Below are 23,452 nucleotides of genomic sequence, written 5' to 3' on the forward strand. Positions count from 1 at the left end.
ATTTCATCCTAAAATAGCAAAAAATCCGATTCATAATATCACCAACAGAAATTCATTTTTAAGTATTGGGAAGCTTAGGGGCGCCTGGGTGGCTCAGTGGGTTAAAGCCTCTGCCTTCGGCTCAGGTCATGATCTCAGGGTCCTGGGATCAAGCCCTGCATCGGGCTCTCTGCTCCTCGGAGAGCCTGCTTCCTCCTCTCTCTCTCTGCCGGCCTCTCTGCCTACTTGTAGTCTCTGTCTGTCAAATAAGTATTGGGAAGCTTATACATAAGTTCAGGTTCACAATGCTGTTTCTTTTGGAAGATTGAATTTTATGACTACAACAAGTTACGTTGTTTTCCTTGAAGTGACAGATTCATTTTTGAGAAAATGTTGGCCCAGTAGCCAAGTCAGAATAATTATAGTTTGTCAGTCCATTCAAGTAAAATTCTGTTCAATGAAAAATGGCTCAGTCAGATCACTATTTAAACAGTCTCACAAGTGTTTTTCCTCAGCATATTGTATTTTGATAAACAGCAAAAGTGCTTTATAGGAACTTCACATTTTGTTGCACAGAATGTTAAGATGGGCATTCAAGGGTTGAGGTCTAATAAAATTATTTTTACTGCTTTAAGGACACTCTTAAGTGAAACTGGCTTTAAAAAAAAAATGCTGGTGCATGGCTGTAACACAGTGCCTTGATTCGTTCTGAGACATAAGCAGTTTTGCCCACCATTACTTTTGTGGCATCAGTGTAAATGTCAACACAGTGAAAAAAGCAAACAATGTCTTTCATTTATTTCAAACTATTATGAAATAGTTTTGACCTCAGTGACCCTTTGAAAAAGTCTTGGGGATCCTGAGGGGTCGGCAGAATACATTTTGAGAACTGATACCCTTGGGGCATCATAACACTAAAATTGAGAAGCTCTAGTATCAGCATTGTATTTAAAATAAGTTATAGGATTCTAGGGGCGCCTGGGTGGCTCAGTGGGTTAAGCCGCTGCCTTCGGCTCAGGTCATGATCTCAGGGTCCTGGGATCGAGTCCCGCATCGGGCTCTCTGCTCAGCGGGGAGCCTGCTTCCCTCTCTCTCTCTCTCTCTCTGCCTGCCTCTCCGTCTACTTGTGATTTCTCTCTGTCAAATAAATAAATAAAATCTTAAAAAAAAAAAAGTTACAGGATTCTATCTGCCTGTTTATCAAGTAATGCCTGGTGTGGGAAAAAAGTTGTAACTGTTCTTTAAAAATACCTCAGATGTGTTTATTTAGTAGTCCCATAACATTTTTATTTTTTAAGATTTTATTTATTTATTTGACAGAGATCACAAGTAGGCAGAGAGAGAGAGAGGGAGAAGCAGGCTCCCTGCTGAGCAGAGAGCCTGATGGGCTGGATCCCAGGACCCTGAGATCATGACCTTAGCTGAAGGCAGAGGCTTATTAACCCACTGAGCCACCCAGGCGCCCCCCCACCATGGCACTTTTAATACCCATCAAATTTAAACTCTATTGTCCAGTCTTTAAAAGTATTTATTATTTATTATTGGGGCACACTTCCTCTGCACCCCCATGTGCTCTCTCACATGTTCTCTCAAATAAAATCTTTTAAAAATATTTACTTCTTGTTATTGCTATTTTTGAATTATTTTTTTCTCTACATTTGTATTTTAGTAAGATTTGAAATTATCCATAATTTTGAGTATGAAAAAATTAACTGTGGTAAATAGTTTTAATACTCTTTAAAAAAATCACTTCAGGCAGGCATTCCAGACCCTCCAAATATGTCAGAAGAACTAATCCAATTGAAAGCCAAGGAGCGACACTTTTTGGAGCAATTATTAGATGGGAAAAAATTAGAAAATTACAAAATACCAGTACCAATCAATGCTGAACTCAGAAAATATCAGCAGGTAAAGTTTTATTCTTATAAATAGTGATTATCCCTTTCAATGTATTTTGAAGTTTATAAAATTGACTTAGTAAAAGGTTGTATTTAGTGTCTTATACCCATTTATTATTTCTCTTTTACCTATAAAAATAAAGATTTTTGGTCTGTACGTACATGTTTTACAAGAAAAAAATTTTTATGTTCTGTTCATATTTCTAATTTTCCTCTTTCTCCCAACCTTTCAGGATGGTGTGAACTGGTTAGCATTTCTTAATAAGTATAAACTTCATGGAATTCTGTGTGATGACATGGGCTTAGGAAAAACTTTACAGTCCATCTGCATTCTTGCAGGAGATCACTGTCACAGGTAATTTAAAATACTGTTTTTTAAAAGGAGCTTTCAGATGCTAAGAAATGTAAACAAGCCAGTTAATTCGTTATGTTCTGTTGTTGTAAAGGGCCCAGGAATATGCAAGATCAAAATTGGCAGAATGTATGCCACTTCCTTCCTTGGTGGTTTGTCCACCAACATTAACAGGTCACTGGGTGGATGAAGTAGGTAAATTTTGCTCCAAAGAATATCTCAATCCATTACACTATACTGGACCTCCTACTGAAAGAATAAGGTAAGAACTGTACAACAAAAAATGTTTACTCTTTTGCTTGAGAACTTTAGGATAAAATTTATTAAAAATTCTAGTTTTTTTAGTTGTCAGAAACTTTCTTAATTTAAGAAAGATGAATATACATTATAAAATCAGTGAGACTCATCAAAGTTTAAGGACTTCAACCAATGTTAACAGTCATTTGGGCTTTTTAAGTATTTGACCTAGGAACTCTGCCCTTCTTGGGAGCCTTGTGATCACAGCATAGCTTTCTCTAAGAGCTCCCTAATCCCCAAAATACTTTGCTTCATAGTGACTGCTCTGGCTGCCTTGATACCATAGCATTGCTAGAGTTCTGTTAGCTTTACCCTTTCTCTCTTAAACTAGTACATCCTTTATGTTCCTAAATACAAATTTTGAAGAACAGAATTTCATTGATTTCAGTTCATCTTTTAAAACATGGAGAATCATAGGTTGCTGATTAGTCCATAGATTTGCTGTGTTTCTGTATCCGTAAGAGCATTTATTAGCCGGGCATTATTCTTAGTAGTTTCAAATTTATGTAAAATTATGTATTATGTATTTGCACAATCACCATATGAGGTATGGTTATTATTTTTGTTCCCAGTTTATAGATAAAAGTCTAAAAAAGACATGGGGCCTGGGTCCAAGGTCTTACAACTAATTTAATGGGCAGAGTGAGGATTTGAACACAGGCAAGTCATCAGCTTGCACTTTTAAAAGAATTTACTGTAGTGTCTGTCAGAACTTATTAATTTAAAAGTATAGAAGCTCAAACTAGCTTAAACAAATAAGAAATTCATTAATTCACTAAACTGAGAATTTCAGGGGTGAATTATTGCTTCAGGCACATCTAGATTGCTCTCATTTTCTCTTCCTCCCCATTCACAGCTTGTTTTATTGGTCTCTGCTGTTGGTGGATAAGATGATCATACTTAGGGGCGCCTGGGTGGCTCAGTAGGTTGAGCGTCTGACTCTTGATCTCAGCTCAGGTCTTGATCTTCAGGTTGTGAGTTCAAGCCCTGTGTTGGGCTCCGTGCCAGGCATGGAGCCTACTATTAAAAAAAAAAAAAAAAAAAAAAAAAGACCATAGATAGTCTTAGACCCACATTCTTCTGGGTTGGCAGCTGTAGTAAACAGAAATCAATCTTCTCTCTCCCATCATGATTATATCAATACTGGAAATGACTGACAGGCCTTGTTTGGGTCATGCTCCCAAACCAGTCTTTGTGGTCAGGGGATAAAATATTGTGAATGGCTCAACCTGATTTAGTGCTTTATCTCTTTGGTGATTATGGGCACACGTGGCTTCCCCTCATCCCCCAGCACAACGTGGAGTTTGGAAGGAATAGTGCCTTTAAGGAAGAGATGTTAGCAAATAAAGTGTCCACCACGGTTTGAATCAGGTACCAATCTCTTTTCTAGCTAGACTGAGTTAGGCTGACAGGACCAAGTCAAAAGAAGAATGGTCTTCAAGTGGCAAGGTCATGGATGTAGAACAAGCACAAAGGAATGTTGGGCTCAGTAGACATATTGAAAACACCCTGTAAGATGGTAGCAGTAGCATCCACTTCAAAGTTATATTATGGACTTGCAGGTTCCTTGCTTCCGATTAATTTATTTCTTTTTAAATACAGGTTACAGCATCAAGTAAAAAGACACAATCTGATAGTGGCTTCATATGATGTTGTGAGGAATGACATAGATTTCTTTAGGTAAGAATTAAAATTTTTTTGTTTAGAAAAACAGTATCAAATTTGAAGAGAGTTAATATTTTCCTGCCTGAAAGTCTCTTCGTATAGTTCTTGCCATATACTAAAAGACACTATATTTTTTTGCTTATTCTCCCTTAGAAATATTAAATTTAACTACTGTATTCTTGATGAAGGCCATGTCATCAAAAATGGAAAAACAAAATTGTCAAAAGCAGTAAAACAACTGACTGCTAATTATAGGATTATTCTTTCTGGAACACCAATCCAGGTAGTTATTTATTGTGTCTCTGTATGTATTTGCCATGTGGAAAGAAGGCTTGATTTGACATTTGGCAGTGAATTAAAGAAGTATTTTCCTTCTCTTTTCTTTTTTTTTTTAAGGAATGATAGTTTTTTTTAGGAATGATAGTTTCCAGTAATTGCATTTTGTAATGGTTCATTTGGTATGTAACAGTAACTGAGCAAACTGGGTTTTAAAAGCAATATGAAGGGATGCCTTGGTGGCTCAGTTGGTTAAGTATCCGACTCCTGGTGTCCACTTAGGTCATGACCTCAGGGTCATGATGCTTGTGCATGCTCACTCTCTTTCTCTCAAATCTTTTTAAGATTTTATTTATTTGAGGGGCGCCTCAATGGCCGAGTCTTTGAGTGTCTGCCTTCAGCTCAGGTCGTGATCCCAGGGTCCTGAGATCGAGCCCCGCATCGGGCTCCAGCTCCTGCTTGGTGAAGCCTGCTTCTCCCTCTCCATCTCCCCACCCTGGTTGTGTCTTCCCCACCCCACTCTCTCTCTGTTAATAAATAAAATCTTAAAAGATTTCCTTATTCAAGAGAGAGAGCACAAGCGGGGTGGGGGGCAGAGGGAGAAGCAGACACCACACTAAAGCTCCACATGGTACCTTAGGATCCACACATATTGGGAATGCATCTAAAATGGAAAAGTGCTGATTTTTTTTTCCTTCCTTTTTTTAAAATGAAACTTCAGCAGTAGAATTGGAAAGAAACTGTGCCTGTTTCATGGCCCTTGAGTACTGGATAGACTTGACCTATAACGAAATTCTTCTAGGTTTTCCTTAAATTGTGATGTCAGCCAAGTTCTTTAAATCTTGCTGTTAATTTTAGTGTCAAAGATAAGAGATTCAGAAACACTCATCTTTCTGCTCTTCTCTTTATTCCCTGATATATGCCACCAGTAGAATTTAAACACCATGGACCAAGGCTTATTTTGGTGGAAGAGGCTTGAAAATTCCACCCAGTAGAATAGAATATTTTCACCAAGGATACTGATGTGAAATTTACATATTAAAATACAGACTTACACAATATATATAAAAATGTGATTGATTACCCCTCATCTATGTCATCATAAATGGGCTTTCATTAATATTCCATTTTCCAAGTGTAAGGAAATAATCCCAGTACAAAAGATAACTGACAGGGCGCCTGGGTGGTTCAGTGGTTAAATCCTCTGCCTTCGGCTCAGGTCATGATCTCAGGGTCCTGGGATCGAGCCCCACATCGGGCTCTCTGCTCAGCGTGGAACTTGCTTCCTCCTCTCTCTCTGCCTGCCTCTCTGCCTACTTGTGATCTCTGCCTGTCAAATAAATAAATAATCTAAAAAAAATAATAATAATAACTGACATTCCTTTCTTATATTCAGAACAACGTTTTGGAGCTGTGGTCATTATTTGACTTCCTCATGCCAGGATTTTTGGGGACTGAACGCCAGTTTGCTGCTCGATATGGTAAACCTATATTAGCAAGTAGGGATGCTCGAAGCTCTAGTCGCGAACAAGAAGCAGGTATGAAAAAGATATAATTCTATACCATGCAAGTGACTTTACTTATTCCTAACTCTTTTGAAGCCGTTTTCTCTTACTGTTAAAAGGTGTTCTTGCGATGGATGCACTGCACCGCCAAGTCCTGCCTTTTCTTTTGAGAAGAATGAAAGAAGATGTTTTGCAGGATCTTCCACCCAAAATTATTCAAGACTACTACTGTACACTCAGTCCTCTGCAGGTTAGAAATCTGGTGATTGTGGTTGGTGGTGGTATGTTTATTAGGAGAATGCTTTGAATAAGCCATGCAAGTATTGAAATAAAGGGGATTAGACTTTGGTTTTATCACTCAAATCTAGCTTCTACTTTCATAGACTTTAGGAAGATTCTGTTCCAAACATGTAGAGATAGCACCTGAATGAATCTGTTTTGACATGTGGATATACATTTGAATATATGCATTTTGAATATGGCATCAAAATAAAAGCCAGTATCGTAGTTGCTTTCTTACATGCTGAATTAATTGGAAAAGTTGCAAGGTTAAATTGTTAAAGAAATGAGTGAATATTTATAAGGGCCAAAAATCTACTGTAATGTCATCATATTTTCACAACAGCATTATAGGAATTATCAGTCTCCATTTTTGCAAATAAGGAAAGGGGATCTCAGAAACATTAAGTAACTTGCTCAAGGTTATATAGCTAATAAATATCAGGGCTGAGTTTCAAACCTGGGAAGTGGACCACATCCCTTTAAAAGTACTTCTGCATTGCTAGTAAATTTTTGGAATAAGACAGTTCTAATTTTATACAGAGACCATTATCAAAGGAATTTATTTTTTTTCAAAGGAATTTTTTGTATGCCTTTCCTTGTGTAGTATTTTGTGAGGGGAAACTATCCCTTGTCTTAGTAAGACATGGCCTATAGTCAGAATTTTCTGTTTTTTAACTTCAGGTTCGAGGTTAGTGTGGCATCCATTCATCCATTTCAGTATTATGCGTTGATTTAGTATAATAAAATGAATAAAAGATATACAGACACACTCAGAAACTTGGGTTCTTTCCTATCTGTACAACTTGAGTTTAGAGCTTAGCAGGACACTAATCTAGATGCTGAGATCTCTTATGACCATTTATATTACCTACCTCATTTGTTTCACCTCCATTCCTCATCTGTAAAAATGGGATTGGTATTTCTTGAATATTTTAGGAGCAATGAGATGAAGACTTTTTGAAGTAAGTACAATAAAGGAAAGGTGCCGTATGAAAAAAATTCATGGTAGGGGCACTTGGTCTGCTCTTTCAGTAGAGCATGCAACTCTTGATCTCAGAGTTGTGCCCCACGTTGGGTGTAGAGATTACTTTAAAATAAAATCTTAAAAAAAAAAAAAAAATCCATGGTATGATGGTGGTATAAAACACATTTAAGTAGCCTGAAGAAGAGGAGTTGGGAGGGAAGTGACATTTGGCTTTATTTAGCATTCATGGGTTTTTATACTCTTGATTTCTGTTTCTTGGCACTTCCCTTTCATAGTGTTTTAGCATGTACAAGGCAGGAACCCAGACCCCAAGGTAATGTTTCAACGTTCATGAGTTCTCCTTTTAGGTAGCAGTAGTATTCTCTCCTTTTACCTTTTTAAAAAAGTTTTATTTATTTCAAAAGTAATCTCTGTACCCTGCCTGGGCCTCGAACTTACAATTCAGAGATCAGGAGTCACATGTTCAACTAACTGAGCCAGCCAGGCACCCCAGCAATAGCATTCATTTAAAACTTGGGTCTTGGGGCGCCTGGGTGGCTCAGTGGTTTAAGCCTCTGCCTTCGGCTCAGGTCATGATCTCCGGGTCCTGGAATCGAGCCCCACATCGGGCTCTCTGCTCAGCGGGGAGCCTGCTTCTCCCTCTCTCTCTGCCTGCTTCTCTGCATACTTGTGATCTCTCTCTATCAAATAAATAAATAAAAATCTTTAAAATTAAAAAAAAAAAATAAAACTTGGGTCTTTCGGAATGTACTTACAGGGTACTACATACCTTAGAGAAAGTTTTCTCACTTGTAGGGGTTCAGGTTCTCTTTTATTGGTAATGTATTTATCTTCCTCAACAGAGTGGAAATACTGAGTCTAGGACTGTTTGACTAGTTTTTAATATTTTAGCAGCCAAGCTTAAAGTGTTATACTTGTTTTCTAAATGTAATTTTTTTTTAAAAAGATTTTATTTATTTGACAGACAGAGATCACAAGTAGGCAAGAGGCAGGCAGAGAGAGAGAGGAAGGAAGCAGGCTCCGTGCTGAGCAGAGAGCCCGATGTGGGGCTCGATCCCAGGACCCTGGGATCATGACCTGAGCCAAAGGCAGAGGCTTAGCACTCTGAGCCACCCAGGCGCCCCTCTAAATGTAATTTTAAAGGAATTTACCAAGATGCAGTGGGTAATTTGTAATCAGGAGTAAAGCATAGATATCATACTTTCTTTAATGAGGACTGGTCTGAATCACTGCTCTTACTGGCATTTGCTAGCTATGTTTTGAACAGTTGAAAATAAATGTACTTACTGCTTTTGGGGGTACAATTTTACAGGTTCAGCTCTATGAGGATTTTGCTAAGTCTCGTGCCAAGTGTGATGTTGATGAAACAGTTTCTTCAGCTGCACTTTCCGAAGAAACTGAAAAACCAAAGCTTAAAGCTACAGGCCATGTATTCCAGGTATAGATTATAGTCTTTTTTAATTCTTAAAGAATCATGTTCTTCAGTACGGCAGTTTTTACATGGAATACTGAAGTATAGATTTATTTACATTTTTTCAATACTGTGTATACATTCTTGAAAATAAAAGTACTAATTTATTTTCATAATTAGAAATAAGTAATTTAATATTAAAATTATACAAAATGTTGGAACTGGAGGAGATTATGCTAAGTAAGTCAAGCAGAGAAAATCAATTATCAGATGGTTTCACTTATTTGTGAAACAAGGAATAGCACAGAGGACATTAGGAGAAGGAAGGGGAAAATGAAGAGTGGGAAATCAGAAGGGGAGACAAATCATGAGAGACTATGGAGTTTGGGAAACAAACTGAAGGTTTTAGAGATGGAGGGGTGTGGGGGGATGGGTTAGCCTGAGGGGGATGCATATTAAGGAGGGGGCACGTATTGAGTGGAACACTGGGTGTTACATGCAAGCAATGAATCATGGAACACTACATTAGAAACTAATGATGTACTGCATAGTGACTAACATAAAAAAATGAATAAAATTATACAAAATGCAATATATTTTTGTATATTACATGAAAAGAGTTTTTAGAGACTCTTTGCTTTACATTAAAAAAAATTGGAATGCCTGCTACAAGGCAGGAATTTCAGGGTTTAAAGCATTGGAAAAAACAAATTCCTTCCTTTATAGCGTTGAAAAAGGAGTAAGTAAAATACATATTATGTAAGAGAAAATGAAGCAGCATATGGTGTTATATAGTATAGGAGTTGTGGTTTTTAGTACAGGGATCAGGAATGGCTTCACTGAGAGGGTGACATACAAGCAGAGATCTGGAAGACTGAGGCATGCAGATATGTGGGGGAAGTGATTCCAGGCAAGGATACCCAAAGTACAGACGTCTTGAGATATGTATGTCTTGTGTGCTCAGGGAATAGCAAATGAAAAAGAGAAAGTGTCAATTCAGTCTTTCTGTCCCTTTTGAAATTTTCTACCAATATTGCTACCAATAAATTAAATACTATAACCTTTTTAAAGATAAAAGACGGGGAGAGGTAGTTGTGAAGGCTAAAACCCTCTCCTATAGTTTCTATTATAGTGTCCAGAAGTCTCTTGAGCCTTGTCAGTCGAGCTAACAGAAATATCAAGACCCAAATAATAAGCCAAGTAAAAGGCAAGAGAAAGAATGTAGTTGAATTAGAGAAAAGAAAGAAGGACCATATAGGGTTCTGATTCTTAACCAATTGATATAACCACCTCATTCCACCTTCCCCTCTCCCTGCTTTGCTGAATTAGAATACTGTGTAGGGGAGAGATTTGCAGATCTATAAGGTCCTCAAGAAATTTCTGTACACACTGAAGTTTGAGAAACCCTGAGGAAATCTTTAGAAAATGTTGCCTTATTCCAAAAGCATCTGTAAGCATTATCAGGCACTTTGACTGGGAAAAGGGTCTTTTTGCCATGAGAAGCTCATTATCTAGTGAGGGAGACAGATGTAAACTGTAAAATTTATACAAGCTATAAATGCTCTCATATACTGCACAAGAAGCACTGATGAGGGCATCCCAGATGAGACATTTGAATTAATTTTTGTAGAATGAGTAGGAGTAGCAAGAATAGGAAAAAGGGCATTCTATGGATGGAATAGAATAGGAAAAGATACTGAGACATGACATTTGTGGCATGTATGGACTTGTATATACTTTTTCCCCCCTTGAAGGCATTACAGTACTTACGTAAACTGTGCAATCATCCAGCATTAGTCTTAACACCTCAACATCCAGAGTTCAAAAGTACTACTGAAAAACTGGCAGTTCAGAATTCTTCTCTTCATGACATCCAACATGCCCCTAAACTCTCAGCTTTGAAACAGGTAAGTAGGTCTCATGAGTGTTAGATGTGTGTTACTTATTCTTGATTGTAACACTGGGTAAATTTGATTTTCCAAAAGATTACTGATGTGTTTACCATTTCTTTTATTTTTTAATTTGTACCATTTCTGTCTGGTTTAGCTTTTTTTAAAGGGCAAATATATATAGTATAAGATATGCCATTTTAACCATGTTTAAGTGTACAATTCTATGTCATTAGTTACATTCACAATGTTGGGCAGCTATTGCCACTATTTCCAAAATTTTGCTATCACCTAAACAGAAACTGGGTACCCATTAAGCAATAATAACTTCCTGTTCTCCTTTCCTCCAACCCCTGGTGCCCTTTAGTCCACTCGATATCTGTATGAATTTACCTAAATACTTGCACTAAATATACTTTACTCTAAATACTTGCACTTTTGTGACTGGCTTATTTCACTTCATTTTTCAAGGTTTATTTGTGTTTGTAGATGTATCAGTACTTCATTTTTATGGCTGAATAATATTCCATTATTATTTATATATCACATTTTATTTATCTGGTCATATGTTGATGGACACTTGGGTTGTTTCCACCTTTTGGCTATTGTGAACGATACTGCAATGAACATGGGCTAATAAGTATCTGTTTAAACAGCCCCTCTTTTCAGTTCTTTTGGATGTAGACTAGGAGTGGATTTGCTGGATCATAGAGAAATTCTATCTTTAACTTTTTCAGGGCCTCTCAGATTTTTCCACGGTGGTTGTACTATTTACATTCCCATCAGCAAATACGTTAGTGTTCCATTTTCTCCATATCCTATCCAACATTTTTTTATTTATTGTAGCCATCCCAGTAGGTATGAAGGGCTATCTCATTGTTGAAAATGCCTTTTAAGTTCTTGGACCATTTTTAAATTGTATAGTCTGTCTTTGGTTGAGGTTTTTTTTTTTTTTTTTGTCTTTAGTTGAGTTTTAAGAGTTCTTTTATATTCTAGATATTAAGCCCTTATCAGATACATGGTTTTGCAAATATGTTCTCCCATTCTGTAGATTATCCTTTCACTTTCTTCAATAATCTCTTCCATTGTTTCTGATGAGAAATATTGACCTTACTGAGATCCCTTTTACATGACGAATTCACCTTTTCTTGCTGCTGTCAGGACTTTCTCTGAATGGTTTGATTGTAATGTGCATCAGTGTGGAGCTCTGAGTTTTATCAGGAGCTGCCTACTCTGCCAGTTTGCTCATGTTGCTTTCTGGGTATATAGCTTTCAGAAACAGAATTTTTGAAAATTCTAAGATTTCAAAAGGTTAAACTTTTTTTTTTTTTTTTTTACTTATTTATTTGATAGAGATCACAAGTAGGCAGAGGGGCAGGCAGAAAGAGAGGAGGAAGCAGACTCCCGCTACGCAGAGAGCCCAACTGGGGGCTAGATCCCAGGACCCTGGGATCATGACCTGAGCTGAAGGCAGAGGCTTTAACCCACTGAGCCACCCAGGCACCCCCAAAAGGTTAAACTTTTTAAAAGAACCAATTTCAAGCACGAAAATGTTAAGGCTAATACATTTAGTTCTACGTTGTCTTAAAAATTAAGAACTTAAGAGGGGGTGTCTGGGTGGCTCAGTGGGTTAAGCCTCTGCCTTCAGCTCAGGTCATGATCTCAGGGTCCTGCGATCAAGCCCCGCATCAGGCTTTCAGCAGGAAGCCTGCTTTCCCCTCTCTCTTTCTGCCTGCCTCTCTGCCTACTTGTGATCTCTGTCAAATAAATAAATACAGTCTTAAAAAAAAAAAAAATTAAGAGCTTAGGGGTGCCTAGATGGCTCATTTGGTTAGGCAGCTGCCTTCAGCTCGGGTCATGATCCCAGGGCACTGGGATTGAGCCCCCCGCATCAGGCTCTCTTCTTGGCGGGAAGCCTGCTTCTCCCTCTCCCACTCCCTCTGCTTGTGTTCCATCTCTTGCTGTGTCTCTCTCTGTCAAATAAATCTTTAAAAAAAGAAATTAAGAGCTTACTATAAAATCTGGACTTTAGTAATTTAGTAATTGTTCTTGCTTTCTGTAGTCATTCTGGCCTAAATTTCATTGAAAATAACTAATGAAAGATTTTTTATTTCACATTGGTTAATATAGAAAATGTTAAATAATGACATATGACATCCAGGCATGTATCCTTATATTATTAAATATAAATATAAAAGAATGCATTTTCCATAAAAAGGAAGAATGACTTTTGTGTTTAGGTGGTTTATATATGGAATAGTTTTATTTGACTAAACTAAATTTGTATATGAAGTGTTCACAAATTTCTTAACATAGCTGATACGTTTTTTAAAGATTTTATTTATTTGAGAGAGAGATCACGAGTGGGGAGCAGACTGCCCACTGAGTAGGGACCCCAACATGAGACTTGATCCCTGTACCCTGGGATCATGATCTGAGCTGAAGGCAGATGCTTAACTGACTGAGCCATCCAGATCCTCAACATAGCTGGATATATTAGATAAAGCTCTAAGATATACTTAGTCAAGGGATCCGCTAATTAGATTTCAAAAAAATGTTGAATTTCATCTACACTTTAATTATAGGCTTGAAATTATTTTTAGTTTATCCTTTTGCACATTATTTTTTTCCCCTGCAGTTATTACTTAAACTGATCTCTCTCTCTCTCTCTCTCTCTCTTTTTTTTGTTTTTTTGTGAGTAAAGTGACAGAGATTTATTAAGATACTGAAAATGCTCTTAAGAGTGAGAAGGGTCTGGACAGCATTCTGATCTCTCACTTTAAAATGCTTCTTGTCATTCTGAAGTGTCTGGAATTAAGATGCTTAGGAACTCTGCAGCTTACATATTATTTCTGGCCATACTTATGGAGGGCTTTTCTAGAACCTGACTTTTCTATTTTCCCAGTTCTTTTCAGCCATTTAGAGCAAAGTTTCTGCCTTAGGGGATAGAGAACTAGCTTGCTTTCTTGTTTGCTTTCATCTAAAATATGTCTATTCTCTGAATTAGGGGAGAAGTCATATTTACTTTTTAAAAATCTGGCACTAAGGGATGCCTGGGTGGCTCAGTGGGTTAAAGCCTCTGCCTTCGGCTCAGGTCATGATCCCGGGATTCTGGGATTGAGCCCCGCATCAGGCTCTCTGCTCAGTGGGGAGCCTGCCTCCTCCTCCCTCTCTCTCTGCCTGCCCTTCTGCCTGCTTGTGATCTCTGTCAAATAAATAAAAAATAAAATAAACCTGGCACTAGAAATACAGAAACATGTTTATAAGCAAGTAATAGTGCCAGAATTATCTAATATTGCCAGAATTTTAAAATTTCAGGATACTGGAAGGATAAACTGAAACTATAGGTAAAATTTAATGGAAATAAGCAAAGTCAGTTTTAAAAAACTTACAGATTCTGTCAGACTTGGCAAACATTCATATAGTGTGAAGTTGCATTTGATTTGATGGTAGGTTCACTATAAACTTGTATAGTTTATGTATGAATTAGTTACTGGTAAGTAAAGCTCATGTGATCTTGGGCAGGATTAATAATAATATAATGGCCAAAATGAGGGCATCACAGTTTCACTGTCTTTTATATCTATCACACCAAATTTTGAGTATCATTTATGGTTCTGGGCCATAAATGAGGAACAGTTTGAAAAACCTGGGTTAATTTAGCTGTACCGAAGTTAGGGCAAGATTAAATTGCTTTCTAGGAAGGCATCTGGCCTCTCCTACACTCCTATCAGGGGCCTTGGTAACCATTTTCCTAGAGTCTGGTAATCAGCTCTATAAGGCTGCAAACTAGATTTTGCCAGAATACTTGGATTTCATCAAGCCTCTCAGAGCAAACTCAGGTTATAAGACATTATTGGGAAAACCAGAATGCCAGTTCTGCTGCCAGACAAGAATATTTAGTCAAATGATATGTCCATATATCCAGTAAGATAGTGCTACACTGAAAGAAGGTATCAGGAAGATTGTATGGTAAATATGAAGTCTTAGATGGATGTTCTTAATATGAATGGTTATCTGTAGGGTTTGATATTGTTGCCTAAAGGACTAAGATAATTGAATGTGCATGGCAGACATTCTGATAAATTACTATCTAGAGCTCCTCTTTTTTTTTTTTTTCTTTCAAGATTTTATTTATTTATTTGACAGACAGAGATCACAAGCGGGCAGAGAGGCAGGCAGAGAGAGAGAGAGGAGGAAACAGGCTCCCTGCTGAGCAGAGAGCCCGATGTGGGACTCGATCCCAGGACCCTGAGATCATGACCTGAGCCGAAGGCAGAGGCTTAACCCTCTGAGCCACCCAGGCGCCCCTAGAGCTCCTCTTTTATACAAAGAAGCCATGTAGAATTTCCCACTGGTATCACATTCTTTATACTGGATACCACCTAGTTATAGTCTTTTAAAACACCCCAGATTTTTAAAAACAAAGATCGTAATATGATTGCAGATTTAGAGGCATGGGATAGAGATAATTACATTCATCAGTTTTCTTTATTCCACCTGGAGGAGTTCCTTGGTGTAGTATACTATGTACTTTACATCAAGGAGGGAGGGAAAGCTTAGGGCAAAAATTTACAATTTAAGGGCTATTAAGGTAGAAGAGAGAGAACATTTGTTTTTCCCCTAGCATCAAATTATGATAGTACATGTGAAATATTACTTAACACATGGGCTAATTAGAGACTCAATGCCCAAAGTTTTTATTGGCTCCGATCATGTAGATTCTCTCTGCCTAGTATATACCAAAACTCTAGACTCCCAGAAAGCAAGCCAGTCTCAGCATAATCATATTGTTTGTATAACAGTTTAAGCACAGTAGGCCATCCTTATCAGGTAGGGAACAATGGAAAGACTCAAAACCCAAATTTCAAGACTTGTTTCAGCCAAGGACAGACCTTGCAAGCTGGACTTTCTAAGAAAAGCATTTCAGGTCTGCTTTGTTATCTTCTTTCTGCACAGTAAGTTTTACACTGAATTTGGAGTTTACCTGGGTGCCCTTTTGGTTATCTTGTCCAGCTGAGCTTTTGGTTTTCTGAGTAACTTTAATGAGTAGAAAGGAGAAAGCCTCCTGCATTGAGGTCTTACGTTTTGGGCAGAATTTACTATCTTAAGGTCCTAGGAATGAAGTAGAGTAAATACTGGGTACTTTAGTTTCCCAAACAGATATACACATGATTTTCTTGGATTTTGTTCACTTACTTGGATATTTGTTCATTTGTCATACCTGCTATATGCCAGGCACTAAACCATAATGTAGCAGGAAATACAAAAGATCTATAGCATCATGGTTCTTGCTGTTAAAGATACTGGTCACTAACTATATTGTAGTAAGCTCAGGAATCCAGATCTCACTAGATGCTTTTGGTTCTCTTTTCTGTAATTTTGATTTCTGCCAAATTTAGCTGCTACGTTATGTTTTCTTCATACTGTTCTATCTTTTCTTTTTTTTCAATTAAGTAGGCTCCATACCCAACATGGGGCTTGAACTCATGACCCAGAGATCAGGAGTCGTGTACTCTACCGACTAAGCCAGCCACCCCCACTCTGTTCTTTTATAACTTTTCATGAACCATTTGCCTGGAGGTCTTCATTTTCAATAAACATTTATTGAGATTCTACTGAGCCTCAGGTAACTCAGGAAAGGGGAGAGGGGCCTATCAGAGAACCTCCTGAAGAGGTGATGAGGAAATTCTAAGCCTGAACACCTCACAAACTAGTTCCAGAGGCTGCAGGCTAACAGATTACAACCCAGAGTGCCAGTCTGCTTCCCAGGTGACAGATGAGCTTAGCCTTTTCTTACCACAAGAAGTATTTGTCACAGTGAGATTGGTTGCCTCCTTTATTGGACACCTGTGTAACAGCTGATTCTGTTTTTCAAGTTGCTGTTGGACTGTGGTTTGGGAAATGGCAGCACTTCAGAGAGTGGCACAGAGTCTGTTGTGGCCCAGCACAGGATACTGATCTTCTGTCAGCTTAAAAGCATGCTTGATATAGTGGAACATGATCTTCTCAAACCTCACTTGCCCTCTGTCACTTACCTGAGATTAGATGGCAGCATACCTCCTGGTCAGAGGCATTCCATTGTTTCACGGTAAGTGGCTTCTAAAACTCTTAGAAAGCAAGTTATAGTCAGTTGTTATTTACATAGAAGTTTGCCTCATGAAACATTTTCTTTGGCTAAATATCTACACATGTGTTTTGTTACGGTATGATTCAGCCCAACTAAACCCATTTTAAAATATAGAACTCCAAAAATAGAATTGATAGTTTTAGTTAAAGAAGAAAAGAAAAAGCATGACAATATTAGGAAGGCACTCTGAAGGGCATGGAAGAAATTTAAGGCATCAACAGAAAATAGAGACAATGACTTTCCTCCTTATCTTTTTTGGGAGGTTAGGGTAGGAGGACACAAACAAGTGGCTTAGCTAAGATCTCTGACATCCCTGTGTCTCTGCTGAGAACAAATTGGAAGCTGGCCCGGTAGAAGGCAGAATTGGTGAGTGCAGTGTTTAAGGGTTGTCTGCATTCTCTACTTGAGAAACCGTAGGGGTTTTCTAAAAGTAGGGGTTTCTTTTAAGATTTTACTTATTTATTTGTCAGAGAGAGAGAGAGAGAGCGCGAGCACATAAACAGAGGCGGAAAAAGAAGCAGGTTCCCTGCTGAGCAATGAGCCTGATGTGGAATTCAATCCCAGGACCCCGGGATCATGACCCGAGCCAAAGGCAGCAGCTTAACTGACTGAGGCACCCAGGCATCCCAGGGGTTGGTTTTTTTAAATGCAGATTCCTAGGTTTTGTCCCAGACCTGTTGACCATAAGAGTGAGCATTTTTTATAAGCATCTCTAAGACATTGTTAGGCACAAGTTTTAGAGACCCACAAAGGGGCTTTGCAGGTAGAAAAACCCAGGTTTGACTCCTGACTCTAGACGTGTTCTGTTGGGCTTATTTATCAAAAATGATAATATCTATAAGGACAATGATAATATCCTAATAGAGCTATTATAACAACATAATGCACACAAAGTACAAAAGCCCATCGTTTGATTCATGGTGAAAATGGAATAAATGGTAGCTTGGTAATAATGTTAGTTTTTCTTTTTCCTAGAAGCTCTTAGATGTCAGAACTTTTATCAGTATCTTCTAGGATTAACATAATAGTAGCAACCACCTCATCCTCTGATTTTCCTGACTGAGCTAGCCTTTCCCCCCAACTCTTCTGTATCTACATGTTAAAGGCCCAGTTTGTTACTGAAACCTTAGAAATATACTAATTTTTTTTTTTTTTAAATATCTATACTTTCAGGTTTAACAATGATCCATCCATAGATGTTCTTTTACTTACAACTCATGTTGGTGGCCTGGGGCTTAACTTAACAGGCGCTGACACTGTAGTATTTGTGGAACACGACTGGAATCCTATGCGTGATCTACAAGCCATGGACCGGGCCCATCGCATTGGGCAGGTAAAAAGTCATCACTCACAGGTGTTAACTTGTACCCTGGGAAAAATACTCACCCAAAAAAGCCAAGAAGCCTTGGTTTAAGTTTATTCTCGGAAGCTAAGTGTTGTGACCTTAGGCAAGTCACCCAATCTGTGGCACCACCTCCTCATGTATTAAATAAGGTACTTGGGCTAAGGAAACTTGGACACTGTCCTTTCCTAATACTTAATTCTCTGCAAAATGATAAAATATTAAGCTCATGAAGCCTGTTAAATAAAGAAAATCCAATCCTAATTAGGTAGTAGTTAAGTACTTGGTTCAAGTATGCAAGCCCCCTGACTTGGTGAACCTCAAAGCTTATCAGTTTATTTGTGCTACAGTTGTTTACTTCTTTTTGTCATTCAGAAACGTGTGGTTAACGTGTACCGATTGATAACCAGAGGAACATTGGAAGAGAAAATAATGGGTTTGCAGAAATTCAAGATGAACATAGCAAATACTGTTATCAGCCAAGAGAATTCTAGTTTGCAGAGTATGGGGACAGATCAACTTCTTGATCTGTTTACTCTTGATAAGGTAAAGAACTTATACAATTTGCTATATCTTTAATGTGTTCAGGGACTTCCCAGGACTGCTTGGTGAAAGTATTAAGGTAAGCAGCAAAAGGCATTCACTTTAGTATTATTGAGACAACCCTCTGAGGGATTTTTGATATCCAGATAAAACTCTTAGATTTCTCTCTTTAGTGTCCTGCCTCGAGGTTTCTTAGCCCTTTCCTACTAAAAGACAGCTATCACTGGAGTCAGCTAGATGTGGGTCTGTGTTTCTTGCCCTGCCTCCTATTAATTGATGACCTTTGGCAAATTAACTTGTCTGCTCAGAGACTTCTGTGCCCATGGGAGGATAGAAATGCTGGTATCACTACATGGTTGTAAAGATAAAGTGAAATAGAATATGTGAGTGCTTAGAAAAGGTACCTAGTATAAATTCTCAAATAGAAGCCATTATCATTATTTTGGATGATGGAACTAAAACATCAGATAACAGTCTATAATCAAAGGATACAACATCTTAGAAATATTGGTGTAATAATGTAAAACCAGTAGGGTTGGATTTAAAGTCCTGCATAGGTTCAGAAAAATCCACTGCACACTTAGTATAAATTATGGTGAGAAATGGCCATAGATAATTAAATGAGCTGTAAAGAATTATAATGTCCAAATATGAGAGAGAGTAGTTCCATTGTATTGTGTGTGTTAAGTCCACATTTAGAATATTGTGTCTGGTGCTGGGTGCTGCGTTTTAAACAGTAATTAGTAAGTAAGTCCCCAAGAGATGGCCCAGTGTGGGAGGTTCTTCAGTCACATCATGTAAGTAAAGTTGAATAAGATACATGTAATCTATAAAAAAGAAGGATCAAAGAAACCTGGATTCCTGTTTTTAAATAGCTTTTATTCTCTTTGAAAGAATATTCTTTTGGGTGACTTTTAAGAAGCAGAACTATGCTCAGGAGATATTTCAAGGAAGCAAAAGCCATTGCTGTAAAGGGCCTTATTGTGACAATTGACAAAATTTGAATATGGACTACATAGCGATATTAAGTTTAATTAAAATAAAATTGTTTATAAATAATAATAATATATTTATAATTTTTATTTATAATTAAGTATAAATGAGCATTATACTATGATTATGTAAGAGAACATCCTTGTTCTCAAGAATACAGGCTGATTCCTGTCTAGGGATAAAAAGACATAACATCTACAACTTAACTCTCAAATGGTTTGGGAGAAAAGCTGATTTATATATCTAATATATGTACATACACAATTAATGAGTTCTTTGTAATGTTCTTGAAATTCTTCCTAAATAAACAGCTTAAAATGATAAAACTGTTAGGACTGGGAAAATAGAATTAGGTTATGAAATCACAGATTTACGCATTGCTTAAAGTGTTTACCTGTTGAATGAGTGCAGTGTTAGAAACAAGTATGATATTTTAAAGTAGAATATTATTTCTGAAGTTCATAATCTTTCCTTTTGTCTTTCTGCCAATTTTTCTTAAGGATGGCAAAGCAGAAAAAGCTGACACCTCTACTTCCGGAAAAGCAAGTATGAAATCAATTCTTGAAAACCTGAGTGATCTTTGGGATCAAGAGCAATATGATTCAGAGTACAGCCTGGAAAATTTTATGCATTCTCTCAAGTAACTATCAAATATTGTAAATGCAATTGCTGCTAGTTCAGTTACATTTCTGCTGATATTCAGCAAATTTCAAAGTTTATGGTGAACTTTTAGCTCAATGTGTAAATAGATCTGAAGAATATTCAGCATAACGCTGGTTCTTGTTTCACTGGGGGGAACAAGTTATTCTCAAATATTTGCACTGTATTAAATTTAAATGTTAATGTGAAATGGTTTAAATTTTACATGCTGAATAGCTGCAGAGCAGAGGAACCAAACCAGGTTTACATGTGCTACCATGAGGTGTTCTTACTGGGAACGAGCCTCTTATCTTTACATCGTCACTTTGTACAGGATAATATCCATGAGTACTTTAGTGTTCATGTACATTTTTTCTTTTAAATAGAACTTGTTTTTATAAATGATTAAAAATAGGGCTTTTTTTGTATAAAAGCCTTAATGAGCCATAATTTTAAGAATAATGACTGATATTGGTCACTCTTGGAACATGAAAATCTTAGACAATGAATTGAACCTGGCCCTTGGTGGAAACCTTTATATATTTAATGCAGATGCATAGTGTTTTTCAAATCTTTAACATCATTTTGTCAACTTTTAAAATATATCAACTATTCTAAATACAGGTAATGGTCTATTTAAGGCTATCATAACATCCTATTAATAGGGTGTTTTTTTAATTTATCTAATGGCTAGGATATAGCCAGATTCAGAGAACATATGTACTCAATAGGTTTCAATCATATATATATATAATATATTTTTTGTAACTATGAACATATACAGTTTTCCAGAAGTAGATTTTACACTGTTTAGAATTCTAAAACCTATGGTGAAAAGACTGTTTATTGTAGTAATGCATGACTGAAGCATAAAAGGGAGAAATAATTCCTTTATATACACAACATACATAAATACACATATCTATATGCACAGACATACCTATCCTGCATCCTGAAAGGTGCTTGGTATTGGCACTAAAATCATGTAGTTATACTGGGCAGCAATAATAATTAGGCATGAAGCTGATTAGTGTTAGAAAAGTGAGCTCAATGGTGAGGGTGGGTATATGTATATAGATATGCATGTATGTGTATGTATATAATTTTATAAATTTCACACATAAATTAATATGTGCCTGTGTGCATATTTATGTATGGGATATATTTGTATATACATGTACAGGTAATAAACATCCCCAGGGTTTGTGGCTGGCCATACACATAGGCATCGGTTTAAAAACCATCAGACCTCAGCTGTAAAGTAACAACTTTTTTGTTTAAAATCATTAAAGTTATACTGTTCTGCAGCATTTAGACATGGACATTTGTCACATTTCAGTAGCTTTGACAACCATACTGTAACATTAAACCTAGCATTCCACAGAGAATAAAAAGTAAGATTGAAACTGTAAAACATATGCAACTGTGTGTTATTTGTAGGAAATACCACTAGAAAAAGCAAAAGCCTAAAATTATTCAGATATAAAGGTTCTAAAAAAGCTTAACACCTTTTTTTTTTTTACTAAGTAGTTATTTCTTCACAGTTTAGTATTTATATTCAGATTGTAGAAGAACAAAAGGAAACTCTTATCTAGAACATCCATCGTAATATCACTGAGTAGCTGAATGAGTATACCTGAGTTAAATCTTTATTTGCCCTTTACATAAGCCAGCTAATTAACATACCTCATAATGTCTGATGTTTTCTAAGAATATGTAGGTGACAGTATATAATTAAATAGGAAGGGGGGGGGAGAAGAATTCACAAAAGTTAAAGGTCTTTTTCCAATTTGAAAGGTTAGATATTTAGGTAGATTAAATTCTCAGAGAGTAAAATATTTCTAGTAGCAAGCATAGACAGGAAAATGATTGCCTCTCAATGGAAAAAAGACGGGTTGGAGGTCAGGGGAAGACTTAGTGTGACTATAACATTAAAAAAATAACCTTTTGAATTGTATAAAATTAAATCACTCATTCCAGCTTTCCAAATTAAACAGGTAAGAACTAAGTGTTCTCAGTTAATTGACCCATTTAGAGTCGCAGCATTATAGCTTAGGAATAAAGGATACATAGGGAAAACTGAACTGAGGAGTATATAATATTATAGTTAATTCTGTGGATGTGATAAGGATATGGTAGTTAACTTTTTTAAAAAGTGTGCATGTGGGATACAAAACAAGCATCAGAAAATGCTGATAATATTTTTAGCTGAGTAATAGGTTCATGGATAGTCATTGTACTAGTTCCCTTGTAGGTGTTTTTGACTTTTTGAAATTTTCCATAATAATCAGTAGTATTTCCTATAGGAAAATCTTAAATTTTTTAGCATTGAAGAAACATTAAAATTTAGGGTTCTGGGTATAATTTTTGTTACATATATATCCACAAACATGTCTCCAAAACCTATTCTAGTCTCAACAAGAACTTATTATAATGGTAACAAGGGTAAAAGTCTCTCATGTGGGGACCAATTGAACCAGTATGGTATAGCCTTATTCCTTCTGGGTGGTTATATAAGCTTATTCAAAAGTAAACACTTTTAATAACACTCTATCAACTATATAAAATAGAGGCAAAAGAGGGGTAACTGTGAGAGTATAATAGAAATTAGAAATATTTAATCCCAATACAATCTTGTACCTCCTGATTAAAGGTAGACCTCAGTTTCTCAGAATACATACTGGCTCTGGTGGAATCTAAAGTGAAATTGATTGTAGAAACATCTATTATCAAATATCAGAGTACTCATTGTGAATCTATAAAGCAAAAACTTGAGTTTTGCCACTTAACAGAAAATGTTTGCTATTCACACAAATCAGTGTCAGTCATCATCTCTAAGGTGACAAAAATTGCCTCCTACTTCAAGACAGAATTCCTGCCAGTGTGTGTTAGATTCCCTCAAATGAGTGAAGTTCTATTGAAGAATGTAGGGGCTGAGATCCTATGTAGGGACAAGAAACTTGATTTCAGGCTTTAGCAGAAAATGGAGCTATAACTTGATTCCCTTTATAAAGCCTCATAGAGCTCATGTATTCAAATAGGACTTGCATAATTTGTCCATCAGCCCAGAAAAAGTCTTGAGAAATCAGAGTCCTAGGCTTGTACCATGGGTAAATTTATGGGTTTATGCTAAGTGTTTACTGCAGGAACCACAAATCAAGAAAACAATTCTGGAACCCTAGCAGAAGCAAATACAACAGTTTCAGATTAAGGTCCCTTTAGACTACCATGGGGGGAAAGATTCTGAAATATAAGCTTACACAGAC

At 36.9% G+C, this 23,452-nt stretch overlaps 2 protein-coding genes across 5 annotated transcripts in view; one reads left to right on the forward strand and one right to left on the reverse strand.

Moving 5' to 3' along the window:
• Positions 1-21,604, forward strand: part of BTAF1 (B-TFIID TATA-box binding protein associated factor 1) — a 97,930-nt gene extending 76,326 nt beyond the window's left edge. For both annotated transcript variants that reach the window (XM_032311686.1, XM_032311688.1), the window contains 13 exons: positions 1,735-1,887; positions 2,111-2,232; positions 2,324-2,491; positions 4,129-4,206; positions 4,345-4,474; positions 5,864-6,005; positions 6,092-6,222; positions 8,552-8,677; positions 10,405-10,557; positions 16,419-16,630; positions 17,843-18,002; positions 18,387-18,557; positions 20,048-21,604. In XM_032311686.1, coding sequence (XP_032167577.1) covers positions 1,735-1,887; positions 2,111-2,232; positions 2,324-2,491; positions 4,129-4,206; positions 4,345-4,474; positions 5,864-6,005; positions 6,092-6,222; positions 8,552-8,677; positions 10,405-10,557; positions 16,419-16,630; positions 17,843-18,002; positions 18,387-18,557; positions 20,048-20,191 — 1,890 coding nt within the window. In that variant the 3' untranslated portion in view covers positions 20,192-21,604. The remainder of the gene's footprint in view (positions 1-1,734; positions 1,888-2,110; positions 2,233-2,323; positions 2,492-4,128; positions 4,207-4,344; positions 4,475-5,863; positions 6,006-6,091; positions 6,223-8,551; positions 8,678-10,404; positions 10,558-16,418; positions 16,631-17,842; positions 18,003-18,386; positions 18,558-20,047) is intronic.
• Positions 1-23,452, reverse strand: part of FGFBP3 (fibroblast growth factor binding protein 3) — a 130,624-nt gene that overhangs the window by 90,608 nt on the left and 16,564 nt on the right. The window lies entirely within an intron of this gene.

Source organism: Mustela erminea, chromosome 14, assembly GCF_009829155.1.
Source record: "Mustela erminea isolate mMusErm1 chromosome 14, mMusErm1.Pri, whole genome shotgun sequence".
Taxonomy (NCBI): Eukaryota; Metazoa; Chordata; class Mammalia; order Carnivora; family Mustelidae; genus Mustela; species Mustela erminea.